This window comes from Alternaria infectoria (assembly GCF_024043175.1).
Source record: "Alternaria infectoria strain BMP 0036 chromosome Unknown scaffold_2, whole genome shotgun sequence".
Classification (NCBI taxonomy): domain Eukaryota; kingdom Fungi; phylum Ascomycota; class Dothideomycetes; order Pleosporales; family Pleosporaceae; genus Alternaria; species Alternaria infectoria.
Window position 1 is genome coordinate 1,292,911 of NW_026250691.1, and position 13,447 is coordinate 1,306,357.

Here is a 13,447-nt window from a genome sequence, read left to right on the forward strand (position 1 = left end):
TCAATATCGGCGTGGCACATGGCAATGTGCAGCCCCTGTTGAAACAGGCTGCAAATGAGATGCGTGTCAGGGACTGCGTTTCGAAAGCCACGCTGACCGCGCTCTATCGAACCTCATTTAATACGCGGGTCATGGTTGTGTGCTGCACTGTCATCCACGCGAGCCGGAAGTAGTGCCTAAAGACGACATCTAGAGGTTCGTCGCAGCGCGTGGACGTCTGGGCATCTACAAGCGGAAGTGCGTGGGCAGATGCCTCGGTGTTACACAATATTGCATCGTTCACGCCAGCGGCCGCTACTGTAGGCAAAAGGAATCGGTTGCCACGTGTTGATACCCCTGGCACCACGGCATTATCTTGACGAAAGCCTGCATGAGTCGTCGCGCTCTGAGGCTGCCGTAAGCGCCGAAGATCTTCGCCCTGTAGAGCGACCATGGGATTCTTGCGACGATAACCTAACGATAATTCTCTCGCGGCTAGAGCGGGCAAGCTTCGAAAATTCTAAAACCCTTCGAAAAAAAATTGACCCCAGATCAGCAGTATGGTCTGATGTTTGCCAGGGTAACGGCATTTGCATGCGGCAAGTCGGGATCTTTGGCGGCGGAGGATGCTGCACCGGCATCGCTTCGCAATCACAGAGGCGCCGGGGGCTAAAGAGACGACGGTCGATTCTGATGATCCGAAGCCTTCGCTGGGATGATCAATACACTTGCATCGTCGTTTTCGCTGAGCTTGGCGAGCATGAACCTCTACTCATCCGCTAGCGGCGTCTGCGCTCGCCACGGAATGTGGTTGAACGGGAAGGACCCTTTGCCAACCGCCCTAGAGCTCCGGGAGAACGCTACGATGCGAGCGAAGAATGCATTTTCGTCCCTGTGTCATCATCGCGTGGCTCCAAATTAGGTCCGCGCCCACCGCCAGTCTGAAACGCACGGGTGGATGCTTTTTTTTCTTTGACTTGTAGCACGTGCTGCATCACGCCGGGCAGCTGGGCATCGTGAGCGGGACTATTCCGGAGGAGATTGTGGCGGACCGTATGGTGAGCGTATCGCTGCTTGGCCTGGAGATGTCGGCTATACTCTGCTTACCGTGCAATCAACGTAGAGGGATCTGCAGCAGCGCAGGTGTAAAGAGGCTACGACTCGTGGGAGTTAAGTCGGAGCAATGCCGAAAGCGACAACGATGGGCAGATTGGGCACACCGGAGGCTTGAGGCTTGAAGGGTCCAGCATGGCGGAACTGTGGCAGTAATGCGGGCCACAGCCAAGGAGGGCGATGTCTCGCATGGACGGGCAACGATTCGCTGTCGCTGAGGTGGGGTTGCACACGTGGAAAGTGCGGCACATTTACCACTCTCCAGGCTGAGAAACACGACAATCTCCGCAGGCATGACCGGCCCTCACAGTCAGGCATCGATCGACTGTAGACGAGATGTAGATCTGCCGAGCCTCTTTACACATGATGACGCGCGGACATGGTTGCTCGCAGTGCAGCGTCGCGAGATTTGACAAAGATGCCGTCAGCGATTTGAGTGCGCCCGACCAATGCAGCACCTCCTGCATGTCGAGGAACGCAGGCATGCTGACCACAGCGGACATGGTGCCAGGCAAGGGTGCAACGTGCATTCCACGTTTTGGTGGCCTCAGCAGCAAACCTCCGGGCCTCTCAGTAACGGCGACGTGTTCCACATGGCCGTGGCACAGTACGACCAGTTCGTGGCAGCGGTCGCCACCAGAACGTTACGCGAAAACGGGTCCCAGGAGGTGAGCAAACGGCGGTGCAGATGCGAAACCTGGGTGTCGCTGGTATGTAAGAGGCTGCTGTGTCTGCGCAACGGCGCTTTGCTGCCTGGGGCGGCTTGGTGACACAGGTCGGTGCTCTGGGACAGGTTTGTGGAAGGGGCAGCTGTCTGCGTCAGGCCATACTGTGGCAGCAGCCTCTCTCAACAGAGCACAGAGGCACAACAGGATGCGCGTATCACTGGCCGTACCGGTCTTGCGTGCAGACGCAGACATGCAGCAACGTCGTCCCCTTTGAGCGCCTTGTCTCGCGTGGTGGCTGACTGAGATGGGGGCAGGCGGCGCCATCGTCGCCCACGACAGAGTGCATGCAGCTGCTCGCCGCGTGCTGAAGACGTCCAGGTCGTCGCAGCGAGCCTCTTCCGGCGGGCCCATGGCGTGGTCGCGGGCGGTCCCCTTTGTCGGCGTGCGGCGCTCAGAGACCTAGTCGTCGGCAGCGTCTCACCGTAGACAGGGGGCGGCAGAGGGCAGGGATGCCTCGTGGAAGCCCTTGGCCAAATACTTTATTCCCATGCGTTGGTGGCCGTGCATGCCGCCATGTGTCTCGTATGCGACTAGGAGGCCGCTGCGGTTAGTGCCTTTGTCATGGCCCAGCTCCAGGGCTAATTCGGCGCCATGCTAGGCCATCTTAGCTGTCTTAGGAGGGCGGTGTGAGGGCTGTTCAAGCGGCAGAAGACTCAGTGGTCACGGACCCCCAGACTGTGAAGGCCAATCCCAGCTAGGGTACCCACACATTGCCCTTCAGTGAGGTCCGCGATTTGATTCTCCGCGACCATCTTCTGCTCGGCATGCCCTTCCAGACGACATCTCTTCTCCCCTTGACTGCGTCTGTCTCCTCTGTGCCTGACAGCCTGAGCCCTCCCACCAGCGAGCCCCTCCATCCCCGACCCGATCATCACCACCACCACCACCACCACCCAGACCGATCGCCTATCGCACCTGCCTCCGCCGGCTCAGACGCACCTTCCGCGACTTCTTCAGCGAGCAAGAACAGCCCGCCCCCGCCTTCCTCCCGTGCCATCAATCACGCGAGACGCTACACCCTCTCCCGCTTCCCTCTCCTCCGCAAAGGCAGCCGCGAATTGAGCAGGACGCCTTCCACCACAAAGAGCCCCGCCGAATCGCCCTTTTACGCTACAGGTGCACCACGCTCCTCGCAGTCTCTTGCGCGTGGGCCCGATCTTTCTCCCGCACGCGAGCCCACCAGCCCCCACGACGACGGCGACGTCATAGCTGAAGAGGCGGAAAACACACACCGATTGCCAGACAGGCCGAGAGCAGGCAAGCCCGACAAGATGCATCAAACAAGTTCGCGGTTACTCCGCATGACGGACGATGAGCGGCCTTTTACAAGGGTGAGTACAACCATCCAGCAACTTTTTGAATCCGCCGAGATCGGCCCAGCCCATAATTTCGTTACCTCCGTCACATCCCATGGAGCCGGATTTCCTAGCAGGTACTATTCCTACGAGACAACAGCGATCACCTGGGGAAAGCTTGGGAAGTTGATCACAGTAACCACTATGATCCACTTCCAAAAGCCACCAAAGAGCAAAGGGGCCACCCTTTTGAAGCTTGCGCAGAACCACTGAGCGATCAGCTGCGACGAGCAATATCTCATATTTCCGAGATAACCACATGTCTATGGATTGGCGGAGGTCTGTTGTAGTACTGGATTTACCGCGTGCTTTTTCGGACCGATTTGAATTTCCACCGGGAATGCCGCATGCTCGGAATGCGCCCGCAATCTGACACCTGCGTTGTGCCCTGGAACTTCCCGCAGCCGCTGCTATAGCAGTACCAAATTCTGAGCATGGGCAAGAATGTTGCTAACACATCAATTCAGGACTTCAAGGACCTCTTCTCGACGCTCATGGTTTCGCTTCCCCTCACAGCACACCGCGTTCGCTTTAGGATGATCGACTTCACCTTCACTTCGGATGAAGCAATTACCAACCTTGGGTCCCTCAAATTCTCTCAGTCCAACCGCATGCCAGACCCCAAGGACTCATCACGTGTCGTCACGACGACCACTACGACCACCTTCTCAATGGCCAAGGAGATGGCTCGCTCCGTTTGCCAGAAGTTTCTTGAGGCTAAATTTGTTGAGTCGGTAGAAGGCAAGACAGATTTCATGAACAAGAGCTCGGTCTGGCAACTCACGCCCAAGGGCATTCACATTCTGGAGCGCTTTTGTACCCGCAACGGCATCGCTTCAGCCCACGTCAAGGCTGTCATTGAGTCTAACAGGAACCCGAGACAACTGGTTGTTCTCGAGCGCAACACTGAGACCGACAAGCTTCATCACGATGAACAGACGGTTGAGATCATCTTTCGCCGCTTTATCGGTACCACTGCCAATGAGACCCAGTCAGATTCTGACTCGATACATGAGTTTTCAAAGTGTGATGTCGGGGTCAAGCTTGTCAAACACCGACCCACTTCTCAGCGCCAGTTTGAGTACACCTTCAACGGACGCAACGCCGCACAGTGGTTGATGGACTGCTCAACCATGGTTGACCCCCGTGAAGCTATCGAGGTCGGCTCGCTATTCTTGCAGCTCAAACTTATTGCCCCAGTCGACCCTCGCAACTCAGAACACCAGTTCCAACCGTCAAAGCAGGTACACTACTATATCACCAATCACGGCGAGCGTGTCGCCGGCTGGCTCCTCGAGGAAGTTCCATCAGGCGGAGATGTAGCAGTCAAGTCAAGAGATGGCGTTGCCCGCGATTCCAACAGCAACCGTACCAACGTCATCATCCGTAACCCTTCATGGCGTCTATTGTACCGCGAGTTCCTCAAGGAAACCATGTGCGAGGAGAACCTCTCTTTCTATCTTGAGGTTCAACAGTTCAACAAGCAATATCGGGACGCTATCAACGACAAGGGTGATAACAAGGTCGAAACAATCCGGGAGACACTTGCTGCCGCATACGGTAAGACTGAACACGGTCCAATTTACAGACAATCTCTAATCAACCTCAGGTCTGTACAATGCTTTCTTGGCTCCCGGCTCTCCGAATGAGCTCAACATCGACCACAGTCTTCGCACACAGCTGGCTACTCGCATGACTCGTGCCGTTGGCGACGATGCAGCCATGTTGCAGAGTCTTAACGAAGTCGCCTCCTTATTCGAAAAGGCTCAGCAGTCTATCTTCAAGCTGATGTCTAGCGTACGTGCTAACTTCCACATTTGTGATTGTGATGGGTTGCTAACCTCACCACAGGACTCTGTGCCCAAATTCGTCAAGCATGCCAAGTACGGCCCTCAGCTCCGTGGTCTTGATGCCGCCGCAGCATCTGCCTACGTCGCTTCGCCCACTGCCACCCGATCATAGAATGAATATCGCGCCACCTTCACGACCGATTCTGAATCTCTCCGCAAGATAAAACGACGACGATATGCGAGTGCTGAACCATCTCAGGCCTAATCGCCTTAGTTGGATAGCTGGCATCACTTTCTTGGTGCATTTTTCTTTCGGCTCATCGACCTCTTCTCCTACTCCATTGCATCGAGTCATAGACTGCGGCGTTTTTGGGGTTCCGGGCCAAAACATTAGCATCGGGTGGTCGTTTGTGGAACTGTTCCTCTTTCCTTAGACCTACTCGACCTTCTGTTTACCTTTGTTGTCTTTTCTTTTCTTTCTTCACCTAGGCGGTCATAGCGGGATGGCGATCTGCGAGCACTCGTCACGAAACGTTTCCAACAACTGAAGTTGGAAGCTGATCTCTTTTTCTTCTTTTCCCCAACCGATACGAAAGTTTAAGACCGAAATTCGCAGTAGGTTACCCAGATCACTCATCTGAGGTAACCACGCGCGGCTGTATTCCGGCTGTTATTCCCGTAACTTTTACACTTTCCGACAAGCGAGAGTCTCAATGAGGATGATTGGGTCGACATAGCCACGGTTCTTTCGCCGAGTCTTTTGTCAGTTTAGGTTGAGGACGGGTGACCATGATGTTGGATGTGGGGAAGGCACCCTTACGACAGACGAAGGCACTTGATTCGCATCGGACGGACGATGCGATGCGACTGAACCCTAGCGCACCCTAATAGGAGGTTTCCGATGATACCCTCATGCTATAGAAGAACTCATAACGATACTACACACTTTGTCTTATTGCTGGTAACGACGTCAACGCAAGTAATGGGCTCAATAGTCGCAAGCCATGGCATGCCTGCATTGTTGGACTGCACGGCCGCCTTACCTCAGCTTCCGCATTACATAAACATGTGCACCACCCTCGTGAAAACATCGACCACGCCTTTGCAAGTCTGGGCCCAAACTCTTTAGCATCCCCTAGCGCTACCCCCTCTGATCCAACATCGCAGTTACCTTCGCAGCAGCACGACCGGACATACCCTGCCTCATCATCTGTCAGAAGTCAGGATGCAGGACTTGACCGGACTTCGCGAATCATGTTGATCAGCGAAAATGCCAGGGGTCTCTGCAATTAACTCCGAAAGCTACTTCTGTGGGCTTTGCTGGTAGGCTGGTGACATCGATGGAGATCACCGAAGATGTGGTGCGTTGCCCGCGCAGGCGATGTGCTCCGGGGTCCGTGGTTGGTGCGGAGGAAGACCGGGGAAGCTGTTTGGCGGAGGGCAAGGCTACGCATCGGAGCTCGGTGCCGAGAGTCGTTGTCGGAATTCGCTTTCGGTGAAAGCTCCGAGAAATCGAATGAACGGAAGGTGTACGTGAGATGGGGTGTTCATGCGGTGATAAGGTTCAAGGGGTGAGAACTGTCATACCATCAAAGTGAATGCAGGGTACGCAACGGCGATGCCAGCAACTTGGTAACACGGTGAGCCAAGCCTTTATTATCTATTTCTACCGTGATACGATTGTCGGGTATTCGTGCCTCGATGCCGAGCTCAGATCTACAAGGCACATGCATCAGAAGCGATCAAAACGCCGGTACTTACTGAGTACGTCAGCCATCTGCATCCTCCGCTGCATAGTCAGCGTTTGCGACTCGACTTCGGAACAACCCTCTCGGGCCGGTGACCATCGTGCATCTCCGACCGCATATAGCCGTGTAGTGGCTTTCAGTGGGTTGCAGATTAGGTTTGTTAGATAGGGTTTTCTTAGAACAAACGGCGCAGTTCCCATGGGGTTTGGTGTACTCCGCCGTCGTGGTCTCCTCGGTCAGATGCATGTGATGCAGGGGAATATACATGGATTGCGGATGACTAATTCCGTCTCGAACGGCCGTGGTTGCGTCTCGCATTTGATGTATGTGGCAGGTGGTAGCGTTTTGTCCCCATGAACCCTCCGACAAGTCCACGAGCATCCTCTTCTGTCCAGTGTGAAAAGGGGGGACCCTGCATTGTGTAGTTAAAGTTTGAAATGCCACATGGTCATGCTGGGTGGCAGAAAACGTGCACTCGGTCCCGAGGATGTGGTAAGTTTTGCAAGCGTCGCTGTGTAGGATAGAAGAAGAGACTCGAATGTCAGTGGCGCTAAGCTGACTCCACAGATTACTCATAAAGTGTAAGGTGAGAAGGTAACGGGAAGTTTCTCACCTGTGCATGTGAAGTCGGAGAAACGTAGATATCGTAGCGGTCTTGGATGTTGGGACAGAGCAGTATGCGATCTGCGCGTCTGCTGTGCGTGTACGAATGGAGGCCTGGTGGAGATAGACATACCACTGGATTTGATGGGCAGGGTCTTCACTCGCTCCGTCATCGATGCCATGCATGGCTAGTTGTTGCTTGTAGCGCCAAACGTCTAGGCCCGCGGACTCCGATGCTTCTTATGGTACGACGCGTAGTCGCGATCGACAGGCACACTTTCCCCGTCGAGCAAGCCTCTGCGAACCGAGGCATTTGTGGCTTGCAACGAAGAAGGCTTGTGTCTCGCGGGAATCGCGGGATTTGATGCTACATTCGGGGTAGGGAGATAATGACGTCCTAGAGCTAAGGAGGTAGTGCGGAAGGGTTCCATGGGTGGAAAGAAGGTTTCGGCATGCGGTATCTTGGGCCGAGGCAGATCGGTTGACACGAGACAAACCTTGGAAGCGTCGCGACCACGTGAGCTGGCGTGTTCGCGTTGCGCGTGGCATCCAGTCCGTGCGCTCTGTTTTCGGGTTTGACGCGATCCTCGAGACTGTTGCGATAGCGGCAATTAGGCACCAACATACAGTCAACACCACAAAATACCACCGGATCTCATTCGCGCATCTCAGGTCCTTTGTCCTCGATCGCTTTCAACTCGCTTCCCCGCACATACCTCCTCTACACCTCGACACCATGGGCCCGGCGCCGCCCAACAGCCAGATGGCTCCTCTGCCTACAAACCTGCCCTTCCGGCTCGTGAGTAAGACAATCGGGCAAGGTGCCTATGCCTCGTACGTTGTAATCTCTCCTCGTCAAGTTTTGGGAGTCATTCGCTCATGGTAGATCTCCAGCATCCGCAAGGCCGTCCCGCACAACTCGCCCAAACCCGTCATCGCGATCAAGTTCATCAATAAAGAACATGCCCTCAAGACAGGCCGCCTCACTCCGAAACAAATCAAGATGGAGGTCGTTCTACATACACATCTCGGGAAGCACCAGAACATCATACACTGCTTAGGGTCTGGGGAGGATGCACTATGGACGTGGATCGCCATGGAGCTGGCCGAGGGCGGAGACTTGTTCGACAAGATCGAGGCAGACGAAGGTGTGGGCGAAGACATTGCGCATCTCTACTTCACGCAACTGGTCAACGCCGTGGCATATATGCACAGCATGGGTGTTGCGCATCGAGACATTAAACCCGAGAATGTATTGCTGAGCGCCGAGGGGGATCTCAAACTCTCCGATTTCGGGTTGGCAGCATTGTTCAAGAAGGACGGGCAATTGCGACTCTGCAACACTGTATGTGGCTCGCCGCCGTACATCGCCCCGGAAATCGTATCAGGGAGGCGGAGCAAGAGGGCCGACATGCTAGACACCGGCTACGCGGCGAACATCTGCGATGTCTGGAGTTGTGGCATCGTGCTCTTCGTCCTCTTAGTCGGTAACACCCCTTGGGACGAGCCAACTAAGCGCTCTGCAGAGTTCAAGGAATACGTCGAAACTGGGGGACACACTACTGACGAACTTTGGAGCAAGATTCCAGCGGAGCTACTCAGTCTGCTCCGCGGCATGCTGAAAGTCGACCCGAAAGAGCGCTTTACTCTCGATGAGATACGCACACACCCCTGGTGTACACGCAAGAACCCATACCTGACTGCAAGCGGACGCAATGCAAATCCAGTAGGATTGGCGACGCAGATGTTATCGCAACTTCGTATCGACTTCACAAGGCCGCCAACACAGTCACAAAGAGAGTTCTCGCAAGATGCAGACGAAGATGGCGATGCGATGGATATAGACACTGATGCAGACCCTCGTCGCTCAAGCGCTGTAAACTTCCTCTCCTCCACACAACCCGAGACTCCATCGGCAGAAACACCCTTCGACTGGGAGCGACCCCCACGTCTCGCCTCTCACGACGGCATTTCCGCCTCGCAACCTGTTACAATACCCGACAATCGCCCTATTAACCTGAGCTCTACGCCCTGTTTATCGCAGCTTCCCTCATCAACACAGGATATGCTATCGCAGGACCCGTCCATGACACAATTCAGCTCGACTCCAGGTGTGCCTTTGACCTTTACGCAAGCAGCTCGAAAGTTCGCCGATATTCTTCCATCCTATTCTCTGGCGCGTTTCATATCTCCGCATAACCTTGGTCTACTCTTGCCTCTCCTCCTTACAGCTCTGCATCGCCTAGGCGTCCCTTCACCGACCTTCACCGAGACGCAGATCGAGGAAGCGGAAAAAGCTGGGACAGCCTCTATACGGGTGAAGATGGCAGATGGACGAAGACAAGGCTTGAACGGCCATATCGTCATCGAAAAGGCCGTCTATGATGGAAGTGCCTACTGGGAGGTGAGGTTTGTCAAAGCTAGTGGAGATCCTTTGGAGTGGAGAAGGTTCTTCAAGAACATGGTGCTTTGTGTTGGAGATGTTGTGCTGCGGCCCAACTAGGCCAGCCTGGAAATGGAACGTGAAGCACGATAGATGACGATATACCCCTGGTTATATAATGATGGGATGGGGACATGGGGGTTTGGTATCATAGATTAATTGCAAGTTCAACTTTGGTTAATACTGCAACTTCAAGAAGTGCAATGGTATTAGGTGTCGCAATGTATAGGAAAAGAATTAGGCGAAGTTGCTATGAACATTGGAACGCGAGGGCGGAAACACCACAGCCTATCTACAGCATCATAGCGCTGACGATAGCAGCAGCGGTAATCACCAAGCCACTTACTCCTGCAATGCTCGCAGCGCTTTCGTCATCCCCGTTTCCACTGCCTCCGCTTCCGCCTCCATTTCCCTTAGGTTGATCCTCCGCCTTAAGCTCGCCCGGACCGTATGCCTTGAAGCCTCCGGAGATGGAACTCGCATGTCCCGTAGAGCCCTCGACACACTTGCTGTCGTCCTGGAAGGCGTCCCAGGCTTGCTTCCAAGCAGCGTCAGGATCAGCGTAGGTGGTCGCAGTGTAAAAGATCTTGCAGTCACTGGCTTCGTAGATGTACTGCAGAGGCGTTCCTGAAGCATCGCCTTTTCGGACCTGGTCTTGGGACTGAAGGCGCGATGATCGGTCTCCGGCGCGTGTAAGTACTTGCGGGACGTTGGCGACGGCAGAGAGGGCGGCGTCATTGTCGGAGTAGGCCGATAGGGAAAGGGCGGTGCTTATGTTCAATGCGACTTGGGCGTACTGTTGCCAGAAAAACAGAGGCGTTACTTCTAAATCGTGGTGTACCATGTCAGCGCACGTCTCATGTGTAAAGCTTATAGGGATGTTACTTACCACCACCCTTTGATCCGGTCACAGTTTGGATGGGCTTGTTCTCTGGACGGCCACCGACTGTCACTGCCTTGACACCGGCGATGTTCTTGAGCTCTTCGTGGAAAGAAGCGCAAGATGAACCACATAGGGCATCGGTGTACATGACGACGTTCTCCGCCTTGAAAGGGGTGGGACGAGTGCCGTTCGTGAAATACCAGTCTGGGGGAAGGATGGACACTTGATCGGTGTAGTTGTACCGCATCGTCCTGGTGAATGAGTCGCCGTTCAATTCGACCGGACCATCAAAGTCATCCCAGCCCTTGAAGTCGGCCCCGTCAGCATTGCGGAAGTGCCACCATGACCAATATCTGTACATGGAGCCCTCTTCTATGCTCTCATTGAGCAATGAGGCATACTCATTAGCCTTGGCGGAGTCACTTCTGATCTCATTAACCGCATCGCCAATCTTAACAAAAGCATCGCTGGCCCTGTATCGCTGTCCAGAGAAAGGCTCCATCTCGGGGAACAGCTGTATGAATGTGTCGAGAAGTAGGTTTGTGCTGCCGCCTCCATTCTCGCGCAGATCGATGATGAGTTTCTGCTTGTTCTCGCCCATGCATTGAGTGAGGAAGGAAGAAACGGTTTGCTATGTGGCGGAGAAGATGACGTCAGTTCATGTCTGGTATGCACGCTGTTTATCAATGACTTACCTGGAAATCCGTGCCGAACTCACTTTCGGTCAAGTCACTACCCGGGTTGCTGAATGATATGATCTTGAGGACCGCTATATCATCATAACCTTCTCCACTGAGGAAGGCACCAACAACAACACCGTTCGAGTCCGCTGCAACAACGTTCTCCGCATAGGAACCGGGGGATGTTCCCATCGTTTGTCGTTTGTTGCGGTTTGTACCGAGAGGAATTCGAGGAACTGGACCGGGAGCACTGGGCGCAATAATGTGGTTGAATACAGAAGGTAGCATGGGTTTTGGAAGAGCGACATCGGACGAGTCAGAAGCACCCTTTGTGCTAGCTGAGAGAGGTGAGTCGCTTGAACCGACGCAGAAGGTATCGAAGAAAGACTGTCCATCGGTTATGCCAACGAAGCTGCGATCTGTGCTAGCTCCGTTCGGAACGGAAGCTGTAGAGCCATTTGCCCAAGTGATATCAGTGCTGGGGCCGTCGTATTTCGTTTGATCCATAAACGCGCCAGTGTTATCCGTGTCTCCCTTTGCCAGCATGTTGTTGAGTAGTCCATCGGAGTCGATGTACTGTGACCAGGAATTAGACGTCAGGAAGTCGTATGGGTTCTGACCGTTGATTTCCGTGATCTCGGAAACATCTGAGCTACCCTCGGCTACACTTGCAACATCATCAGCCAAATAGAGCTTTGGAAGCGCTTTGCCATCCTCGGAGATGGACGCAACATTGGCCTGTCTGAAGAATGAGAACACCTGAAGTATATCAGGCCGGTAGTTGAAGTGGAAATTTCCGGTCCGGATAGTGATGTTTTGGATGGCGAGTTGAACCGCATATTCGCTGGAGAAAGAATCGAGGTTGTTCTTTACGTTGTCCAGTTCGGCTTCGATATCCAGGGGTCCGAACTCCCAGTCATCGCCAGGTTTCTTCAGCCATACGAGTTCAGACTGGAACTGCCAAAGCTCCTTTAGCTCATCGATCAGTTGAGAGTTTCCTTGGACGTCAACTGGGACTGAATCCAGACAGTCAAACGCGGCCTGTGCCTCGATACTCGTCGATTCCTGGAGCTGTGACGCAACACTCGCGCATGGCTCAGAGGAGGAGGATTGCGCTGCGACGAGTGCTGTTGAAGCCAGGAGTAGTGTATTCTTCAGCATAATGATGTGTGTTGGCCTCGAGGCCGGTCTCGTCCAAAGAAATAGGAAGGATTATTGGACGACGCACGAGCAGTGAATAAAACAAAGTACACTGCTCAACAAGATAGTACAAGACCCACGTGGCCGAGAGGGAAGTGACAGCCGAAGTGTTGGGAACTTCAAAAGCTGGTGATGTCTCAGCTGGAAGACTGCAGGATGTTCCGACCTGATATAGGAGTATAAACGAGTAAACGAAGCAAAGGCGCACCCTGAAGTGCTTTACCTTCATCGGTCTAGGCTCTCGGGAGGCCTGAGCCGCAATCAGATGGATGAGTGATAGCGTCAGGATCTCCGCAATCGACACCCGCCTTTGAGTTAGCTAGCCTGCTAGTAAGGCTGAAAATCTACAACCTACCAATAAACAGCGCTCAGCTGCGATCTATGCACCGCCCATCCGGCGTCCACAGCCCATCTCTGCACCATGGAACAATGCAAGCCATTGCAAAGCGCATCGCGGGCGTGTCATTGCGTCTTGGCTCAAACACACATGTGCATCGAGGCGTTTACTGAAGGACGTGGATTGGGATTGCGCGAGACCATAGGCGAGTCCAACCGCCAATGAGATCATCAAACGCTAAGTGCAATAGCTTTTTCTCGCATGTTTATGTCGCTTTTTGCTGGTGTGCCACCGCACAGCAATAGCGCGCCAAGCATGGCACAGCATGCAGCATTGAGGGTGAGGCGCGGACGAGTATCCAATGCAGCATGGCGCTTGCATGGCTAGGCGAGCGACCAGAGCTATTACGGCCACCGGTCAGGGTCCACCAGACATATTCTTGACAAAAGATGGCAAGCTGTGAGAACAGCCAGAGTTTGTGGAAATGTGCAATATTCAGATGTTGAGCGTAATGGATGAATGTTGCTGTTCATGTTACGTTCTGTAACGTCAACATGCCCCTGAGGTCGTGCCAAGACCTCCACGTTT

At 54.0% G+C, this 13,447-nt stretch overlaps 3 protein-coding genes across 3 annotated transcripts; 2 read left to right on the plus strand and 1 right to left on the minus strand.

Annotated features, from left to right (window-relative positions):
• Positions 1 to 2,411: 2,411 nt before the first annotated feature.
• Positions 2,412 to 5,137, plus strand: J4E92_001879 (uncharacterized protein; the record flags this gene model as incomplete). Its single annotated transcript, XM_051493287.1, has 5 exons — positions 2,412 to 2,446; positions 2,542 to 3,151; positions 3,643 to 4,735; positions 4,785 to 4,972; positions 5,027 to 5,137. The coding sequence occupies 5 exons, from the start codon at positions 2,412 to 2,414 to the stop codon at positions 5,135 to 5,137; spliced, it is 2,037 nt and encodes a 678-aa protein (XP_051356518.1).
• A 2,915-nt stretch (positions 5,138 to 8,052) lies between these two features.
• On the plus strand, positions 8,053 to 9,819 carry J4E92_001880 (uncharacterized protein; the record flags this gene model as incomplete). Its single annotated transcript, XM_051493288.1, has 2 exons — positions 8,053 to 8,150; positions 8,211 to 9,819. The coding sequence occupies 2 exons, from the start codon at positions 8,053 to 8,055 to the stop codon at positions 9,817 to 9,819; spliced, it is 1,707 nt and encodes a 568-aa protein (XP_051356519.1).
• Positions 9,820 to 10,051: 232 nt separating this feature from the next.
• Positions 10,052 to 12,751, minus strand: J4E92_001881 (uncharacterized protein; the record flags this gene model as incomplete). Its single annotated transcript, XM_051493289.1, has 4 exons — positions 10,052 to 10,584; positions 10,649 to 11,273; positions 11,338 to 12,387; positions 12,746 to 12,751. 4 exons carry the CDS (start codon positions 12,749 to 12,751, stop codon positions 10,052 to 10,054), a joined length of 2,214 nt encoding a protein of 737 aa, XP_051356520.1.
• Between the last annotated feature and the right edge of the window lie 696 nt (positions 12,752 to 13,447).